The sequence below is a fragment of the Pavona decussata genome, unplaced genomic scaffold, assembly GCF_977016875.1.
Source record: "Pavona decussata unplaced genomic scaffold, jaPavDecu1.1 SCAFFOLD_84, whole genome shotgun sequence".
NCBI classification, from domain to species: domain Eukaryota; kingdom Metazoa; phylum Cnidaria; class Anthozoa; order Scleractinia; family Agariciidae; genus Pavona; species Pavona decussata.
This window is the reverse complement of record NW_028145502.1, coordinates 5,466,278-5,487,500: the sequence shown is the minus strand read 5'-3', so window position 1 is coordinate 5,487,500 and position 21,223 is coordinate 5,466,278. Positions and strand designations below refer to the sequence as shown.

General features: G+C 37.4%; 2 protein-coding genes across 9 annotated transcripts in view; one reads left to right on the top strand and one right to left on the bottom strand.

Annotated features, from left to right (window-relative positions):
- The window catches only part of LOC146475617 (uncharacterized), a 14,074-nt gene extending 9,036 nt beyond the window's left edge, over positions 1–5,038 (top strand). Inside the window, exon 6 of the mRNA XM_085116051.1 lies at positions 4,505–5,038. Within this exon, the coding sequence (XP_084972177.1) occupies positions 4,505–4,872 (368 nt within the window). The 3' untranslated portion in view covers positions 4,873–5,038. The remainder of the gene's footprint in view (positions 1–4,504) is intronic.
- Positions 1–21,187, bottom strand: part of LOC146475616 (ras-like protein 1) — a 230,397-nt gene extending 209,210 nt beyond the window's left edge. For 4 of the 8 annotated variants that reach the window (XM_085116016.1, XM_085116024.1, XM_085116019.1 and 1 more), the window contains exon 1: positions 21,039–21,175. In XM_085116016.1, the coding sequence (XP_084972142.1) occupies positions 21,039–21,109 (71 nt within the window). In that variant the 5' untranslated portion in view covers positions 21,110–21,175. Of the gene's footprint in view, positions 1–18,953; positions 19,623–19,667; positions 20,610–21,038 lie in introns of those variants that run through there. The other 4 variants (XR_014865895.1, XR_014865894.1, XM_085116020.1 and 1 more) reach the window with 4 other exon arrangements.
- Between the last annotated feature and the right edge of the window lie 36 nt (positions 21,188–21,223).

Below are 21,223 nucleotides of genomic sequence, written 5' to 3'. Positions count from 1 at the left end.
CTAACGGGGAGGGGCTCAAGGCTGTTGTGTCTCCCGAGTATCCCCTAGCCAGGGTAGGGACATGGCAGAACACAGGCCAAGGCACAAAAAGAATAACTGGGTTGGCTAAGCTGGTGGCTTTTGATCTGCTTAGCTTCGAACCTATGGCTTTCCCGATCTCCTTCAAGTACGAATCAATCAGTGGATCACACATTTCCAATTTGTTTCCGATCACCTCCTCTAAAATTTGTCATACCGTAATTCGGCTTGTTCTTTGCGCTCCTCACCGACTTAATCCAACTTCTTACAATGGAGAACTTCATTTCGATTATTGACGTATTCCAAAATGTTGCTCCTCTCTCGGTAGCTGTGGAACGTCCCCTTAAATCAAGCAAAGAACTTTCGTTCTTGTCACCCGCTTTGTCATTGTTGTATGTTTTGGTGGTACACATCGCTGCGATTGACGAGCCCGCACAAGTGGGAGAAAAATACCAGCAACAGGCCATCGTGTGAGGAAATGATATTTCTTAGTTTGTAGGGCTTTTCAAACCTATTCGCTGACATTTTACTCCATTAAGCGTGTTAGAAGTCCCGGTAGTCTGCCGGCGGACTACATACAGCCCGCTAGGTCGTGTATTATTTTATTGACTTTATTCTTGACGGTACATTGTGAAGATTTACGTTTGCAATCGACCTCATTTGTGTCAAATTTTACCCTAAAAGGGCGTAAATAAAATCCGGAACATGGAACATTCCGGAACATTCGGGAGCATTGAATAGAACGAAATAACTAAAGGGAAAAAATAGAAAGGATATATGAATACTGAAAAAGAGAGAAAAATTATAAAATACATAAAATAAATCAGCTTAACTAGAATAAAAAGTCAAATTGTCGTACCAACTAACACAACAGCTTGCAACAAAATCTAACAGCCCGAATGATACTAATTGGACGACCCAAGGGAGGTTTCCTGCCCTATCACTACACAGATGTCAACAATAACAATAGTTAAAACTATCACGAGCTTAAACGAGCCAAACCAAACCCAGCTGAAATGGCCTATATGGCATCAAAAACACCATCATTAAACACACAGAATAAGAGGTCATATTCAAAATGAGGAGATTCTCAAATATTAAACATACGATTGATGAATAAAAGGCTCTATCAAATCCGTCTTGACCAGATACAAAAACACCGGTATAGCACAGGCCTTGATAAAACCAATTTTACTCTGAAAGACATACTCGTGCAAGCTCAATCTTTATTTACATAATGTAAGCGGATCAGTATCTTCAAGAGGAACAATCTTTTTATACAGATATTTTTCTTTTATTGTAGTTAAGCTGATTTATGTTATGTTTTTTTTTCATAACTAAGCTTTTCAAAGTTTTAGTTTTCAATTATATTTTTTCTATTTTTTCGTTAATTTATTTCGTTCTATTTCATGTTCCGGGATGTTCTGAGATGTTCCGGAATATCCCATGTTCCAGATTTTAAAGAAACTCCAAATAAAACCCATTTAACACCGATTTCATTGATATGCGACCCTCGAATAAAAACTCCCGCGAGCATTTGGCCATTCGCTTCCGTCAATCATGCGCTCCTAATATGGTGTTATAGGAATGCCGCTCTTGTATTCAAAAATATGGCGGCCACTTTGTAGCCTGTTCGTTCGACATGGCTGCTTCTTCTTCTTCAAGTTTACGTTGGCGACTGGTGTTTTGCTCGTGCAGGGGTTGAGCGCGATCGCTATAGCAAGATTTCTGAAAGTGGGGTTGACATTTGTGAAGAAAATACCTCCACGGTTGATTTCACAGCCCGAACGGGAAAAGCAAGCCAAATGGACGGTAGGTGAAAAAAGAATCGCATAAATCGGCATAAATAAACGAGCATGCAGTAGATGACATTGATCACCTTTTATCATTTACAGCACATGACGTATTGTTTATAAGGAGAGTAATTGAGCAATATCCAGGAGTGTACGAAGATGAAAATATACAGGGATGGCTCAGTTCAGTACGCAAGAGGAAAGACAGTCAGAGCGGTGGCTTTTTATCAATCGATGCTCAACCCCTGCACGAGCAAATACACCACTCGCTAACGTAAACGTGAAGATTAAGAAGCAACCATGTCGAACGAACAGGCTACAAATTGGCGGCCATATTTTTGAAAACAAGAGCGGCATTCCTATAACACCATATAAAGAGCGCAGGATTGACGGAAGTAAATCACCAAATGTTCGCGGGATTTTTTATTCGAGGGTCGCGTATCAATGAAATCGGTGGTAAAAGGTTTTAGTTTATGGCGTCATGGCTTGTTGTGTAACGGGATGTAAATTGTTATTGTCTTATCATGTGAATTCGGTCATGCAATTTATTCAACCGAACGTTGTATTTATGCGTACCCCTCGATGCCATTTCTTCATGTGGTCTACGGCCATGGCAAACTAGGATACCCAGTAAAACATGGTTTTAAGTATTCGATATTCATACAAATATTGAATAATATAAAATATTCCATAAATATTTGCATCGTGTCATGTATCGAGGGTTGAGAACACAAATACCATACTAATGCAAGTTCTACTGTTGTTCTTTCTCGCACGTTGATGGCAAATTTAGACCGTAAAACAATATCAAAGCCGTGGTTGACTAGGATCCATTAAGGTGGCTTACTACAGGTGTTGCACTACGGGAGTGTAATATGCGCGTTCTCCCAACACGAAAGCAACACACGCGTGCAAAGTGATGCGAGCTCGCGACCACGCAAGCAAAAATAACAAAATGGCGGCTCTCGGAAAAAAACAATTTTACCATATACCGAGTAGGTTCCAGAAGTGTGCTAAGTAGCTAATTTATTTTTGGGCTTGAAAACTGATAAAACGAGCTTTCTAATCGTTGCTGGTCCTTAACAGCCTTGAAGCCTTTGCAGAGCTGCGGAAAATCCCTGAACACGAAGGTAGCATGCGCTCACCAGTTGGAGCGCGCGCGCACGCTGCAACCCGGGTTTTCCCTGAAACAAGCATGCGCAATGGCTTTCCTACCGTAGATTGCGAAAACCATTTTTTCTCGCTAAATTTCTACAAATCTAGCCGTACAACCTACATTCAAATATTTGCTATATTTTAGGAAGTTTCAAATAAGTCAAAATTTCAAAATTTTGTCATTTGCCAAATTTCTACCTGACAGAGGTTCGTGCTCTTACCTGCAACTACGTATTTTTGCCCACTTTTCAAATCCTGAAATTTTAGAGTAGGGTTACCGTAGTACGGCCAGATTTAGAGCCAGACAACTCTAACAAGTGTAATTCCCAGGCCCCCACTTAAGACTATTTTACACTTTTTGAGCATGACAAATTTTATTTCTGATTATTGTGCTAAAAATCCTAAACAACTCCTGCTAGCGTTCTTCTTAAGTTTGATTCAAGGCCGTCTTTTACCTTAGAAAACTGTAGTAAGCCACCTTAAGTCTGTTCAGTCTAGTCCTTCTAATTTCGTGTGCCTAACTATAAATACAGCAAATACAGTTTCTCTTTCTTATCCTTACGGATGCATACTATCTCTTCTTTGAAACAAACGATATATGTGCAAAGACGGCATTCTGTTAAGCCATTTCTCATTAGCTGATCCGACAGCGCCGGGTATCATCCGAACATTTATAAATAACTTTCAAGTGATTCCAATCTCTTCTGAGACTTTACGAACACTGTATAGCATCATCTAACGATCACAAGACCTCTAGACAAAACTGAGGAGCTACAAGTCATCATCGTTAGCCTCTTATTCCCCATGTATTAACTACACTGTAATTGGGTAGTTGTTTCCCAATAAAAATCTACAATGGCTATACTCAAACAAAGGTTAGGCATCTCAAACAGGTAACATTTGATGAATGTTTCATAGCTATCAGCTAAAAAAAAAATAAACTTTGCCACTTCTCAGCGGACAGTTCAAATTTTGGCCAATCCTCAGTTACTGTGTTTTCAAAAAGTAACACAAATTTCCCTGGGACATGATGTCTCTAAGGAATAGGTTTTTTTGCAACAGTTGATCACGTGACCAAAAATTGGCAAACTTGCCAATAGCTGCAGCTATATGAATTACAGAAATGCAAAGAGCATGGTTTTTTTTAGCTACATTGTAGAACACCAATTTTCAGGCCCCAGTTGTTCAAAGGCCGGATAACTTTATCCGCTGGATAAGGCACTATTCAGTGTCTAAACTATACTTCACGTTAAATGTTGAACAAGGTTTTAGTACACTCCCAAACTTAACTGTGGTTGGAGTGTGCATATTCGCTTGTACAAGAAGAAATACTGAAATATTTGCACAGATCAAAACTGTCGGATAGTGCCTTATCCACAGGATAAAGTTATCCGGCCTTTAAACAACTGGAGCCAGACCAATAACCTTTAAGGCTGAGATTTCAGGACGATTTGAATGTTGGAAAAGTTGTGAGGTTTTGTATGGAAGCGAGAACGGCCATTACAATTTAAGTAATTTAGTTTATTTTGTCTTTTCAGTCCAGTACATTATCTATATTTATCGTTACGTCAAAGAATGGCGCAAAAATCCAAAATGGTCCCTATCTTGTTGCCTCGCCCTGTTGTTACCTTTGAATGAACTTCAGGGCGAAATTCGAGGATTGGCTGGGACTAACGTTCTTAAGCAACAACTTCAGACAGGTAGAATTGACATGCCGTCCATGACAACCGCCATAAAAGACAGCGGCGTGGTCAACTTCACCCTCGAAGAAGAGGAAGAATCAACTGAGAGTCCTTCAAGGAAAGAAGACGAAGAACGGCCCGGCAACGTCGAATCCCACACTGATGTGACCGTCGTTACTATTCACACCGCTAAACCAACAAAATCATACGATACTAAACTCTGAGCAAATGATACGCAATCAACGTTGTAACTGCTTTGTTGTGGTGGGGATTGTGCTTGCTTTTTGTTTGTTCGTTATTTTTATTTTGTTTTCTTTTACTTTTTTATGTTCTTTTCTATTCACTTGCGCAAAAAGAAACGCAGCCTTCAGTTTTTAAATATAATTTATAGGATAGAAGTGTAAAACGTGATCCTGCTTTGTTGTGGTGGGGATTGTGCTTGCTTTTTGTTTGTTCGTTATTTTTATTTTGTTTTCTTTTACTTTTTTATGTTCTTTTCTATTCACTTGCGCAAAAAGAAACGCAGCCTTCAGTTTTTAAATATAATTTATAGGATAGAAGTGTAAAACGTGATCCAGGCGTCACTCCACTCTGAAATAATTGTATGATTTAAGTACGTAGAAAGAGCGGGGTCTAGATTACATTGCCAACGCTGTTACAAAAAATCAATCCGAGAGACATAGATACCTATTAACTGCTGCTGTTCTGAATTACGAGTTAGTGAGTGAAGTCCAAGTGAAATAATTTCAATAATCAATTAAGTGAATCATAATTATTTCTAACTAGTACAATTATGATTACTGATCCATTAGTTTATGAGTAGACAGAAATTAAGCTATGATCCAACAGGATGAATGACTTTAATAGCAGCGAATCCCAATAAGTAACAAAGGGAAATGCAAACATTAGGGGATAATAAATATACCTTCTCTGTGGCATGCTAATTAGTGAGTTATGGGATGCTACCTTCCATAAGAGTAAATCGCCAGAAAAATGGCTCATAACAAGAAAGATTTAGTAGATAACATAAAAGAAAATATTTAGTAGATAACATAAAAAGAAATGGTTTAGTAGCTAGGAAAGATTTAGTAGATAATATAAAAAGAAAAGATTTAGTAGATAACATAAAATAAAAAAGATTTGGTAGATTACATAAAAGAAAGGATTTATTAGATAACATAAAAACAAAAGATTTAGTAGATAACATAAAAAGGAAAGTTTAGTAGATAGCCTTAAAAGAAACGATTTGGTATAGATAACTTTAAAAGGAAAGATTTAGTAGATAACATAAAAAGGAAAGATTTAGTAAATAACATTAAAAGAAAAGATTTGGTAAAGATAACTTTAAAGGAAAGATTTAGTAGATAACATAAAAAGGAAAGATTTAGTAGATAACATAAAAAGAAAAGATTTAGTAGATAACATAAAAAGGAAAGATTTAGTAGATAACATTAAAAGAAAAGATTTAGTAGCTAGGAAAGATTTAGTACATAACATAAAAAGAAAAGATTTAGTAGATAACATTAAAAGAAAAGATTTGATAGATAACATTAAACGAAAAGATTTGGTATAGATAACTTTAAAAGGAAAGATTTAGTAGATAACATTAAAAGAAAAGATTTGGTAGCTAGGAAAGATATAGTAGATAACATAAAAAGAAAAAATTTTGTAGATAACATTAAAAGAGAAGATTTGGTAGATAACATAAAAAGGAAAGATTTAGTAGCTAGGAAAGATTTAGTAGATAACATAAAAAGAAAAGATTTAGTAGATAACATTAAAAGAAACGACTTTTAATTAGTAGATAACATTAAAGAAAAGATTTAGGAGATAACATGAAAAAAAAAGAATTTAGTAGATGAAAAAAGAAAAGTTTATTAGCTAGGAAAGATTTAGTAGATAACATAACAAGAACAGATTTAGTAGATAGCATGAAAAGAAAAGCTTTAGTAGGTAAAATAAAAAAAAAGGAAAGATTCAGTAGATAAATTCAGTAAAAAAAACGCTTAAGTTCGTTGATTCACGTAATTTATCAACTAAAGTGAATACTGATTCGTTTAGACACAGGTCAGACTGCATCCTTAATGTTGCCAGGGAAACGATACGGTGTAGAAGAGAAAATAGGGACCTCAGCAGAGACGACGACGACACCAACGAAAGCGGAACTTAAAAATTACATTAGTGTTTTCTGAAAAAACTCGTGATGTTGTGTAATGTGGCCGGACTATAGGAGCTAACTTCGTGCGGGCGGTTTTAAAGTTCAGAAAGAGAAAAGAAAATTAATCATCAAGACATGCGTTCACGTTCTCCATAAAACTTTAAATTTGGTCATTTCACGGTGTTGTTTTGCAGAAGAAGGCAAAGAAATGTACGAAAGTGTATAATGCACGTTCAACGTTTTTTCTAATTAAGACTATTTTCTGACGTTCTCGTTTCTGACGTTCTCGTTGACGTCGTCGTCGTCGGTACTTAATCTCCCCATTAATAGATAACTTAGGTGGCCATTTGCTCATTGTAGGTGTTTGTTTACCCTAAAGCCACAATATAAAATAAGGACAGTTTTGACCTATTTCTTGATACGTATGAAGTGATTTGTAGACTGATAGAAACAAGACGGTACAAAACATATTGCCGTGAGTGATTAGTAGTTAAACATCCAATGAAGTTGCTTTTTTTGTAGCGAGCCAATGTGACTACCTACAGAAACGGACGCTAAATGAGGTTCATGGCTAAGGAGTTTTTCTTAGGAAACGTACAAGGGGCACTTATGCGCCAATACGTATGTTTCCTGCAGAAACGGAGGGAGAACTTACCATAAGCAAAATTGCATCTTCAACTGATAGTGTTAATGGACTCATTTTAATTTGTGTCCAGTCGTTGGAATTGGGTACTAATTATGCAGTAAAATGTTTCAATCCACCAAAATAGCCTGAACGTATTGCCCGTATTATGAATTTGCCGGTCATATAAAGGGAGAGTTTACCTGTTCATTTGGTCTTACTGGGACCAAGTTAACTATCCGTAATATCCCGCCTGGCATACAGAGGTGTCCGTATTATGTGAGGTTTTCAAGGCAGAGGCTCTACTGTAGGAATTAATAAGCATTTAAATGTTCGTGAAGACTGTGTTAATAACTCGATTACTCATTAAAAAGCTCAGGTTCTTATGAAATTCCAACTAACATGTCATTTGCAAACGTGGCGGAACAATTGGGTTTTTGTAATTCAGTCATTCTGATCAGCTATCCGTTTATTGGCTGGATTACTTTTGAAATGCTTCCTAGAACCCTATTTTGGCGTTTGTTCCGTTGTCAAGCATGTTTGTTGGAGCGTGTACAAAAGGCTCAATTAAAGGTTTTAAGATAACATTTGGTAATATAATTGTAGAGACTTAAAAAAAAAGATAACGTTTGTCCAGTTACCAACCATGCTTGCCGGAGTGTGTACAAAAGGCTCCATTAATACTTTTTAGTTAACATTTGGTAATATAACTGTAGAAATTAAAAAAGGAAACGTTTGCCCAGTTACCATGCATGCTTGTTGGAGCGTATACAAAAAGCTCCATTAATACTTTTTAGGTAACATTTGGTAATATAACTGTAGAAATTAAAGAAGGAAACGTTTTCCCAGTTACCATGCATGCTTGCTGGAGCGTATACAAAAGGCTCCATTAATGTTTTTTACATAACATTTGGTAATATAACTGTAGAGCTTAAAGAAGAAAACGTTGGCCCAGTTACCATGCATGCTTGTTGGAGCGTGTACAAAAGGCTCCATTGATACTTTTTAGGTAACATTTGGTAATATAACTGAAGGAACTTAAAGAAGATAATTTGTAAAATAAGAGAAGCCTTAAATAAAGCCGGTGAACCTGAAGCTGCAATATTCACATGAAAAGTCTTTGTGTGTAGAGACTGGTTTTGACGTCTCCTTGTCATGGCTGAGAAACTGAAATCAGTCGACATGGCGACCAAGTGCTTTCACCTCGATACTTCTTCTTACAACGAACGATAACCGAGCATAACAGTGTCCTTTAGATGGGAGGAAGGAGCAGGTCAAATTCAGTGGAAGACATTACTCCGGGGGTTCCTTCTTTGGATCCACCGTTTGCTATTTTTGTCAATCTATGTTCGTGTTATTTTCAAGAGGCAGGAAGCTTCACAACGCATGGGAACAATTAACTGATGCCTCGCCTTAGTTTTTGTCGTTGTTAGTTTGCTCCTGAATTAAACTTGTACTCTCTTTTAATTACATCTGTGTAATGGCAACTCTTCTCGTCAGTTTTGTTTGTTTTGTACGCTACGAAAAAAATAATTTGTTTGTTTCGGCTTGCTTACGGTGACTGTTTTACTGACATTTTTTTACGAAATCCTTGATGGTTGTAAGAAAATTTTGCCTTCCAAGCGTAATCGCAATGGTTCCTTATAGATTAAGGATTAATCTTTCCTTGTAATTTCAAAGTCTTCGCAAATTGTCCCTGTCGCGCATTTTGGGAATCTTTTAAAATGCGCGTGAAAATTAATCCTTAATTATACTCGGCCTCGTAAGAATAATACTTAACAATTATTCGAAGAGCGCGTTGGATATGAGATAGGATACGAGGCGCGAAGCGCCGAGTTGGCTATAACCAATCTCATATCCAACAAGCGCGAATGGAATAATTGTTTTATTAAATTCTCCGCGTTTGGATATTTCTGTTGAAGTTTGCTGAATTTAATTTAAGTAAAAATTTCTTTTAACTTAAAACGACCGGATGTTGAAACAACTTTCGACCAAAGCGACAACATTATGATCACATGACACACTCAGCTCTTTGCAAACGGAGTTGAATGAAAAGATCGAAAGCGAAGTAGATCAGACACACCCGGACATGTACGAGTTACAACCTTTCTGATATAAGCATTTAAGTGCTTTTGAAGTTCCAGCTCAACGAGAAGCGTAATAGTGAACATTTGAGCAAATGTTTTGCTGTGTGGTGCCCAGCGAAGGAAGGGATCAAGGACGGCTTTTTTATGCTGAACTGAATTCCTCGTAGACGTTTTAAAACACTCTTTTCTCTTTCTGAACTTTAAAACCGCCTCCACGAAGTTAACTCCTATAGTCCGGCCACATTACAAAACATCACTTTTTTTTTCTTCAGAAGACACTAATGCAATTTTTAAGGTCCGCTTTCGTTGCCATCGTCTTCGTCTCTGCTGAGGTCCCTATTTCCTCTTCTACACCGTATCGTTTGCCTGGCAACACTAAGGCAAGTCCAAGTGTACGAGGTACAACCGCGCTAAGACAAGCATTCAGCCGTGAAGCGCAAGAGCGCGGCATTTGCGCAAATGTTATGCTGAGTGGTGCCGAGCGACGGAAACGAACATTATGGCCGTCGCTCGTACAGATTTCATAGTCGAACTTTTGTAACTGGAGTCCTCGTAAATGCATAGAAACATAAAGGTAGGCATTAACCTCTTCTTGAGAAGTTTCTTCGATCGGTTTCAACCTCTTACCGCCAGGATTTGCGAGCCATCCTGAATTTTTTGAAGGTGACCGATTGTTATTGTTGTTGTTGTTGTTGTTGTTGTTGTTGTTATGTGCCTAAATCGTAAAATCGTGCAATTTTTCTGATTTTTAAGGAAACTTCAGAGATACATACCATTAAATAGTGTCATACCGAACTTTGTGGCTTTAATTGTTGTTATATTGCGATGGCATTTTCTGGCATTTCTTTCTTTTCTTTTCTTTTTTGTTCTCCATTTTTCCAAAGAAACTTTCGCTTCCCGCCGAAAAAAACATTAGCTTAGCAACACCTGGGGCAATCGTTTTCCACATAAGGTCAAACTAAGGTATATGAGCTGATAACTGGGATTTAGTGAACCAATCAGAACGCTGGAAATGCATTATCCGAGGCTGAGAATTTAATAATACGTGTTATACAGGGGAGTAAGGAAAACCATTTTAGTTGAACTGACATTCTAAGTTACATGGTTATGTTTGAGTGAGTGGGTGGGAGGAGGGGGGGGGGGGGTTGGGTAAAAAAAATATCAAAATATTATGTATACTGTAGGTAAATATCGGGATCGGCTATTTTTTTTTAGTTAAGGCCCGTTTTCAACATTTGCCCAACATTCGTTTAACAAATATTGAATGAAGTGTTCAAACTGTCGATTCTAAAGCTTGAATAACGCTTAATTTAAATTTCATTTAAACAAATGAAAAAGCTGGCCCACCTCTGGTGTATTAGTCTGTGTTTGGGGATTATTTTACCGTTACGGGCATTCTTTGAAATCACTGTTATTCCACTCATAAGACGGAGTCAAGGTAACACACTTGGATTTCGACCGTTAGCTCGTGTAGTCCGCTCAGAGGCGGTTTGCGCCTCGAAAATTTATCCCAGCGGCGAATTCTGATTCACAGTAAAGCCCCATGGTTAACGAACCTTGGTGAATGCTTCGTCATCCCAAATCTCCTCACACTTGGCTGGCAATGGGCATTTTCTGCTTCCGATTCCACGATCGCTTCTTTTCTGCGAGGGCTGTTGATTTTGAAAATGAATACGGGGCTTGAGTCCGAGGTCAAATTAACTCTTCCCCATGTGGTACTGTCATTTCATGTACAGCATTTACCCCATCCCCACAGCGACATCTCGGCCAGCTCCATTATTATGAGCGACCAATGGCAAGGCGAGGCGACGAGATATCAACAGACAGCAAAATTTGAATATTCTGTGGGTTTTTCTCGAGCTACAAAACATGTCATCAAAGGTGAAGAGAACACTCGAAAATGACCGTGATATCTCCGTCTTATGAAGTCTATGAAGGGAATAACAGTGATTTGAAAGAATGCCCGTAACGGTAAAATAGTCCCCAAACGCACAAGAATACACCAGAGGTGAGTTAGTTTTATTTATTTTATTGAATGACAGTCAAATTTAGCGTTATTTAAACTTCAGAATCGACAGTATTTTATTTCCCATATAAAGTCTTATAACGCGTTTAAATTCTCAAAGGCTGCTTGTAACCCAATACCGCTTGCACCCAAAAGGTCATCGTCCCACTAGTAATTAATTATTACACGCTCTCCAGTAATGACGCGAGCTTGGAGCACCTATGCTGTCACTTACTCGATGGTCGTCTTCCTATCATCACTTCATCCTAGCCTTCCACGCAGTCGTTTTTAGGGGACTCGTATTACCTCCTCCCCACGAGGAGGTAATACGAATCCCCTAAAACACGACTGCGTGGGAGGCTACACTTCATCCTTGTGATGAATTCCCTTACAAGAGCATAGTTCAATTAAGAGCAGTTTAGTGTCCCATAAAATATTTCACTCAGTCAATGTTGCTCCTACTGAAATCTAAGTAAACGTCAAGAAAAGGAGAACACAGGAAAATCACTCCTTGTTGCTTGGCAGTGATCTTTAAAGGGGAAGTATCACGAAAATTTTACGTCATTTCAAAACCAGAAAATGCTTGTCTAACAACAAAAACCAAGAAATTATCTAGTTTTGTCATAAATTATCACCCCAGTGCAAAACAACTGTCGATTAGTACCTCTGGCCAGAGACAGAGTGGGTCGGAATAAATTGAAACTTGAAAAAATGTTAGGCTAATGTTTTTCACGCTTTCGCTTTTTTGTACTTCCAAAATGCGCTAGAACAGAGTACGAGTTGTTCCTGTCAAGTATTGAGTTGATTTCTCTTCTCTCGTTGCTCTAGAATTATTTTGTAGCAAAGTGAAGGTCTTATTTCACAATTTTTAACAAAAGAGGTCAAAAAGCCCATGATTTTAAGGGCATAAGTAAACTCGGTGTGTTTATAACTGCATGGGAGCCGGGCGGTGCGAACAAAACTGCCCCGAAATAAATTGTTCAAAAATTAGTTTATCCACGAATATTTTTCAAAACGATTGAAATATATTTGTAAAGCTTGAAACACAGAAATGAGACAAGAAAGTCCACAAAGATTCCGACACTTCACTGGTTTATTTGCTTGTCTCGATTTTCACAACGTTCACTAAATTGGTTCCATTGCGATTGAAAACGGTGCTCTGCGCGGCGAAGCTGCGCGCCGGGAGCACCATAGCCTTGAGAAATTAATAAGCCCATCAATACGAGAAATGACGTCACTTCCGTCCGTCCGTACGCAGCACTACAGGAAAACTCAAGTGTGTGAAGCCGTGTTGTTTTAAGAAAATTTTGCCCTCTATAATAGTTACGTAATTGCGATGAGTCCTCGTACAATTAAGGATTAATTTGCGAAAACTTTTAAAATATGCGTGAAAATTAATCCTTAATTCTACTCGGCTTCATGCTATTTCATATACATATTAGCTTTCTCACACACTGACTTGTCAAAGGCTATTTTGATACAAAGCTATATCAATCTCGTTTACTTAACTAAGAGAACTGGTCATAACAAGTTTGCTCGAAGATCCACCTTGTCTGGAGTAGGGGCTATAGAACACACCAGCTATTCTGTGAACATTACCAACACAATTTTACTGGCTTTAAATTTGAGTTGACACAGAAATATTCAGCTAGCAAGAGTCAGCATTGCTAAATAAACAAGAAAAATGAGGTTCTAATCTCATCGTTATTTTTTACTGCTATATAGAGGAGTGGCTATGCAATAAAGAGACCATCCTTTGAGGTTGAGGAAGGGGAGTGCAGGCAGAGGCCACCATTTAGTTTGCGGTTTGGTCTTTCCTTATGCTGTTCTTATCTTATCCGCAATTTTAAACGTGAATAATCCAAACTAATCATATAATCTCAATAATGCACAGCCTCCAACAACTTAAAATTCAACACCAATTCCGCTAACTCGAACTATTTTTGTTTCCCTTCTGAGTTGAAGTCAGCGGGATTCTACTGTGACTCCAAAGCTTGCTATGAGGAATTTTCAGTAATCATGGTGTGTTTAAGCTCAATTTAAACGCCGCCAAAATTGTTGCCTCCAACAAATGCGTTGTTGACTGCGAGTATTTTTTTTCCAGAGATGGTTAAGTGGAGCGCGCGCAAAAAATTCGTCTCCTCGTGGGAAGCAATCTACACGCTGGGTCGCTTTACTATCCCCAAGAAAAAGCAAGGGTCTACTCGCAAATTAAATCATCGAGCTAAATTGCCTGATCACAGAGCATTCAACCAACATACGTTGGTCCAGCATAATGGGGAGCAGAGTGCTAAACATTCTTACATCGAAATGCACAGAAATGTTGGAACATTTAGCTGGGGTTTCCAACACACTAACGACAATGCTGTCAGGGAATTATTTATTTATTTCCGCAAGTCTTCTCTCGGTATATGTTATATCGAAGTAAATCGAAAGAATCTACTTTGCAGTACAATGTTGACTCGTAGGTAATTTTGGCCCGTGTTTCTGAGGCGTAAATGAGTCTTCCTCAGAATAAACCCAACCAGCAATACGTCTCCTGCTACTGATTTTCAAGTACCATTTGTTGACCAGGAAAAAAAAAAAAAAGAAAAGAAAAGAAAAGTCCGGCTAAAGACGAGACACTATAATTTATAAAACAAAGACTAAATTTGACGATAGCTACTGCCCATAGAGATCCGTGAGAAAGGCAAGTTCTGATATCGTAATGTGAAAACAAGCTGCTTAGAATGTCGGCTACTTAGCCCACATACAAACTCTCCTTCCCTAAAGTTGCCCGCAGAGATGTTAACTCGCCCAAAATGTCAAAATATGCCCGTATAAAAGAAGTACCTGTCTTTAAATAAACAGATGCAATAATGCGACACTCTCAAAAGTAAATAGCGACTTGTATGTAAAATTGGAGCAATGGCATGGGCGACTTAACTCCACTAAGGAAGAATTGCCATGTAGGACAAGTAACCGGTTACTATGTTTTGTCGGCAATGAAATATGAATAGCCTTTCCTAAATGTAAACTACAAAACGAATCCTGTTTAAATGCTAATCCTAGAGTAAAAGACATTTTTCTGGTTTGGTCGGTTTGCTCCCAGGATTTCTGGGTACCGTTCTTTCTAACAACGATGGCTGAATTCGCTGGATCTGTTGCATCATCAGCAGGAATGATTGCTCGACATTCAGGCCAGTCTAAAGAAAACACAAAACAAATGTCAGAGCAGCTGAAGCGCTGAGAATAAAGCTACACCAAGGCTGCTTTCAACTGAATAACACAATTAAATCAGGCATGTTTCCAATTGTGAACACCTATATGAATGCTGCTTTTAAGCGTGAACACTGCCACACTCGTATAAGGCCTGTTTTTCAACTATAAACCTATATTAAGGCTGCTTTCAAGCGGGACACAGCTTCATCTCATTGTTTTCAAGTGAGAACACAACTACAAGAAGGCCGCTTTCAGTTGTGAAGAGAACACAGCTATATCAGTGCTGTTTTCAAGTGTAAACACAAATATAAACTATCAGGGGTACATGTATTTCCAGAGCAGGGTTTATTCTAAAGGATGGCATTGCCGGGCCACCGTAAATAAAAACAAACAGGCACATACAATTTGCAGAAGTGTGTCAAACGTGGCGCTCAAATTTCACCAAAATTTCAACTAAGAGTCTTACAGACTAAATGCATCGTATCTTTGGGAGCAAGGGTAATGTTTTGAAATGGTTTTTCACCACACTTAAAAAACGCCAAATTACAAATTTCATCTGGTATCAAAGCAACCTATAAAAGTGGGGTTGGGTATATTCGTTATAAGTTACACTGTATGCGCTGGCCACTGGGTATAGATGTTAACGATACTGTTATAAAGTCTGAAAACTTGCATGGATTTAACATAGAAGAGGTCCGTTTCTCATGAGCATTTTTCAGATCCGTTTCTACCAACTAGTGATCGCTACTTGTGTTTACTGTCCTATTGTGATTAGAGTTTCAATGTTTGTTAGATGATAAAAATTGTCGGTGATGGAAAAATATTTACGACGCAATTTTTTGGGCTAAAATAGTTAAAGGAATTTTATTGGTGTTGATAACACCTTGTTCACCTTCCTTTGATGAGTTTCTACCAGACTTGACCTTTAACCAATCCTTTCCAGGAAATAACTATTGCTCATATTTTTAATCAATTTTAGTTTATATTCTTGGGTTCTTCTACCACATTAATGGCAGTTGATGTTACCTTGAAAAATGAAGATATCCGAATAACGATATCTGTACTTTTAAGATGTTTGAAAGTAAATACTACGATTTTACAGTGATTATGAAGGTAAATATCCATTGTGGTAATTCTGCTATCGGCCACATACTGAATACAGTGTATATAATTTGAGTGATAAACTGGACACTGTGCACGTTAAAATAATACTTTTACGGAAATAATTCTCAGGAAACACATCACAGGTCTCAAAGAGGTTATGTATTAACTTTAGAGACCATGTTTCACCTAACTGGGTACCAGGAAATAATTACATAATCAGAGGTCTAAAATAGAGTCAGGATTTGGAGAACCAGACAGTGCAACCTCACAAAAATTCCAACGATTAGCCACACTGACGGCAGGCTCATCTTCACAAGGGTTTCTGTTCTGCAGCCAACTCAAAATGTACCAACAGCTAGCCACGTTATCAGCCACAGAACATGAGTTTCCGTTCACAGTAACTTTCACCAAGACTTCTTTGGACTTGGCTGCATCGACCTGATATCACTATTAAAGGGTTTCTGTTGCCCAATGCTGCTAAAATATTCTTAGACTTCTGATGTGAGGATGCTTTGAGTGCTGTATATGAAGTTGTTTTTTTGTTTGGGGTCACATGACCAGGATTGAGAATACGTTTTGGGTCATTTTCAGACCACGGGGTTGTTCTGGAGTATTGTATTTTGTTTTAGAAAAGGATTATACAGTTACTTGGAACCAAACTTCGGTAATCATTCCACCTTGTAACAGTGTCAGCTACCTTGGCTGACGTCTCAATTAATGGGATGTTCACATCAGATGAATTGCAGTATTCTAACACTTCATCTTTCATTACTTCTCTCTCCTCTTCTAAATCCTACAATGAGAAATGGGGAATGGGAAGTATGTGTCAGTTATCTTGACCCCTTAATTGGTTAAAAGGAAGCAGGGGCCAGGGGAAACAGAATGTACGTGGGAACCCAAATGAGTTCTGTTTTCACTGAGTATCATGGTGTCATTTCCAGCGCGCATGCATGTAGCATGTTAATCAAGTGTACAGTGCTGCACATTTATCATATTATTTATTTGCATCCTATCTGTTTACGCTTGGTTATTTATTTATTTTTTATTTTTTCTTGTAATATCAGATAATTTACGAGAGGCCAGCAACTCAGTCACAAAAATACAATAAAATAATAAAATAAATCACTTCATTTAAGTGTCCCCAATTAGTGCTACACTTTCCAGATCAAATTATATTTTGAGGAGAAGGGAAAACCGGAGTACCCAGGGAAAACCCACTTGGAGCAAAGACGAGAACCAACAACAAACTCAACCCACAAATGACGCCGACTCTGGGAATCGAACCCAGGCCACACTGGTAGGAGGCGAGTGCTCTCAGCACTGCATCATCCCTGTTCTCCTGAAATTGTATAAATTATGTACATGTATAGCAGAAACAAATATAAGATTTTACAAACACAGTTGATATTAGGTACATGTAATTTGGTCACTGTAAAGAGATTCGAGTAACAGTTGATGTTTTGAGCGTAAACCCTTTGTGATTCCCTCTTACATGTACTTGTACAAAGGACTTACACTGCAAACATCAGCACTTAAATCTCTTTACATATGTATGGTGTCTGAATTACTTGATTAACTCTGTTGATAAAAAAACAAAAAAAAAAAAAACAACAACAACAACAACATTTGTTTCCAATCCTTACTGTACAGCACCATAGTATCTTAAGAACCTACATGTACACTGTGCATGGAACTCACATATCGATGTATAGAAGAACTTACCAACTTTTTTCCAACAATGACCATTGGGATACATGTAGCTGAAGTGAGTTGATGATCTTGGATGATCTTGCTTCTGAGATCCTGGAGCTCGTGCCAACTGGACACAGAATTGATGGCAAACAACACTACGAATGCATCACCTGTCGCTACTGATGAATCAAGGAATGAGCTGTATTCTTCCTGCCCTGCTGTATCAACTATCTCCAAATCGGATCATTTGCCATTATATTCAATCTGCATTAAAAGATTGTAGAATTAAAATTAACAACTAATTTTACAAAACTGGTGATGTCATCACCTTTCTCCTTTTACAAGAGTAACATCACAGCTGTCATTTATTTTACACATTTTGGGTCAAATTCTGCAAGAGGTGTCTGAAACCTACAATTACATGTAAATGTACATGTATGGAGGCAATGTAACCCAACACCATTGGAAAAGACAAAATAATCAATTGGCAGTCAATAAGCGCATAAACTTTGCTGCATTGCTTGTCTGTGCTAAAGCTGCATTGTACAGTATGCATTCTTATTATAAATCAGAGATTTGACAATTAAAACTAATGCCCTCTGCAAACATGGTTAATTTTGAAATTTGTTGCACACCACACACCTGAAAATGCTACAGTATGCTGGAAATTTAACCTACATGTACAGCTATCAGAGCAACTTTCATGTACAGGTGTACATGACTGTTAATCAAACAGTACAAAAAATATAAAAAATGTAATTATTTAATTTACACATCCAATCTGTGTACATGTGGTGTTAAATCAAGTATTTTCTGCAGTTGAAGCAGAAATAATCAAAGGGTGCAGATAAGTCAAATTTGATGTAAATGCCAGCTAAATTCACTGCGAAATTGCACAGCAAATTAAGTTTGATACAAAAACGTGATCGAACAAAGCATCATGAAATCTTACAATGCGTCTGTTGAAAGATTATCGCCAAGACAGAAGGCGCATGCATCAATGACTGAGATATGTCCAGAAGTGCATGCTAATGAGATTCACGAACTGTTTGATAAGGTGTCCCCTAACCTTAATTCTCACGAAAACACACATAATTCTGTCAAACATAAAGTCATATGAAAACGACAAAAAGGCCTGTTTTATCCATGTATGAAGTACCAAATTCAGGGTTGGGTGCATTTGGGGGTGCATCATCGTAGCTTACACTCAGGCGACAATTGCCGGCTATGTAATCTTTCAACAACGCCCTGTGGGGCACCCAGCCTTAAGGTCTCCAATGGGGCCTAGTGGGTCCACAGAAACCATTTTCTAGAATAAACCTGTTAATTACAGTACACATTAGCAACAGACATGTAAAAGACTTTACAAAACACAAAATTAATAGTTAAATGCTTGTCTCTCACTACAGATCACTCTCCACAACTCAAATGCATACCTCCTTTCTATATTACTGAACATGTGGAAAGAGTAACAAGACATGGTTTAGTTCACAACGTGGTTATACATGCACCACCAGATTATAATAGGATCCCATCAAGAAAAGAAGAAAATAAAAAGGAGAACATACATGTACAAAGTGTTGTTTTTGTGGTTAGGAACCATGTAGATGTACAGCAGAACCTATGGGAGTCCATGGAAAATTTTCCATGGAATTCCGTGGGCAAAAGTTCCATGGAACACAACTGCATTCATAATGAATTTCCATGGAATTTGATGGAAAGACAAAATCCATAGAATTCATTGATGAAAACATTTCACTGATCATGCTTTGCCATAAAATGCTATGGAAACAGCTTTAATAATAATTATTATTATAAAGCTTAAAATTATACTAATTAGGCTTTAACCACAAGTAGTGACTGAAGGGACACGCTAATTAATTACTTTTCTGAGGTCAGGCTTTACATTCACAGTTATTTGCTATTACTGAGAATGATATATTTCAGTGAAAATTATTGTAGCTTAATATACTGTATATAATTTTGTAATTGTTATAAACTGAACTACAGTAATTGTTTAATGGAAATTAATATACATAAAAAATCATTGAATATACTACAGGATAAATACTGCATAAAATAAGCTAGTATAAAACGTTTGAAATTGAAAAAAAAAATGAATTGAAATAGAGCATTTATTATTTAAAAGGTTTGAAAAGAGAAAAGTTTTATTTTTTAAGCCCAACAAAATTCATGCCAAACTTTGCTAAAATTACATGTATGGCGAATTTCCTTGAGCGTGGTGTTTAGGCTATTTATAATTTGTGCCTCTGTCCTATCTGGCCATTGTTCTTTAGCTAATCCAGCAAAGAAAAATGATTTACAGTCTTAATTTATTGACACTAATTTATTACGAAAAGGTCAATCATGTTTCAGTGGTTGCCGGATTCATAAGAGGTGTGTGTTGATAAATTCACTTATCATGTCTCTCATGAAATACTTAACAATTTGTATGTTAGTTGTTTCTGTAACTGATGCATGTAGAAAACTAAAATATTTCTTTCACTCTCCAAAAAGTAAGGGGAGTGGGGCTGAAGTCTCCCTAGTCTCACCCCCTCCACAGTCCCTGATCTTGTAAGAGTATTTACTGGAGCCTCCAAATCTCCTTTCCAGACCCTTATAATATTATTACTGTGGATGTACAGTATTTTAATTGGGTGCTTTTCCAGAGACCAAGTGTGAAAAAATATCCACTTTACAATAGAATACAAATTTTATTAACAGTCTCCCCAAAGGGGCTTTTCGGCGTTAATCATCTAAAAAATTGTTATAATATGTGAGATTATAAGAGAAATTGCAATAGGATTATGATAATGTAAAATAAGAGAAAAATACAATACAATCGCTATAAAAATAATACAATAAAAACTTTAAACATCTTCTGCAGGAGGATGTTTACATTGTTGAAAAGGGAAGTTGAGTTATTTGGTAATTTGTTCCTGTGTAGTAGTAGCAGAAGTCATGATTCATAACAAAATGAATCAGTTAAAATAGAGTCCAATGGTCATAAGTGACTTAGCTTGTTGAGCAGGATTTGGTGACTTCAGTACAGTCTTGAGTATCAGCCTTGACAACAATATTGAGTTGAAAAACTGTAGTAAAACAGAAAATTAAGCGCTTTAGGTGAGTTCTTCTGAGTGATCACAGTGATCTTGTTAGTTTCTAAGTAAAATGAGGGTATTCAGCCTTTAGCTGACATCTGAGGTGGCAGTTACAAAAATATACACCCAATAGCAAATATACATTGTATGCATGAAGTTGATAATGATCTCCATGCAACTTCATTCAAATCAAGATCACGTAAGTCTTCAGCTTATACCAAGGCATTATATTAAACCGGCTACAGATAATAATATTTATTACCCCGTTAAACAATTGCAAAGGCTTTATGTTAAAAATAAATAGGGAATGTCCACTTCAAAAATCTCGAATTTGCTCTATAAAATTCAAGAGGGGCAATTGCACTCGCCCAGAAGATCTATAAAATCACACATTTTTACGCAGTCTTTCATCAATCTTACCTCTTTATAAAAGTAGTCATCCACATTTGCTGCTTTAATCCATCATTTTTTAGCTTAACCGAGGTAAACATCCAGAGGAAATATCTCCTGAACGCTCGAATCCCGCTTAAAATCTTGAATGAAATGGTCTTTTCCCGAGCCTGCAGTGCAATATCTGCTGACCAAAATGGCTTTGTTCATGCCCA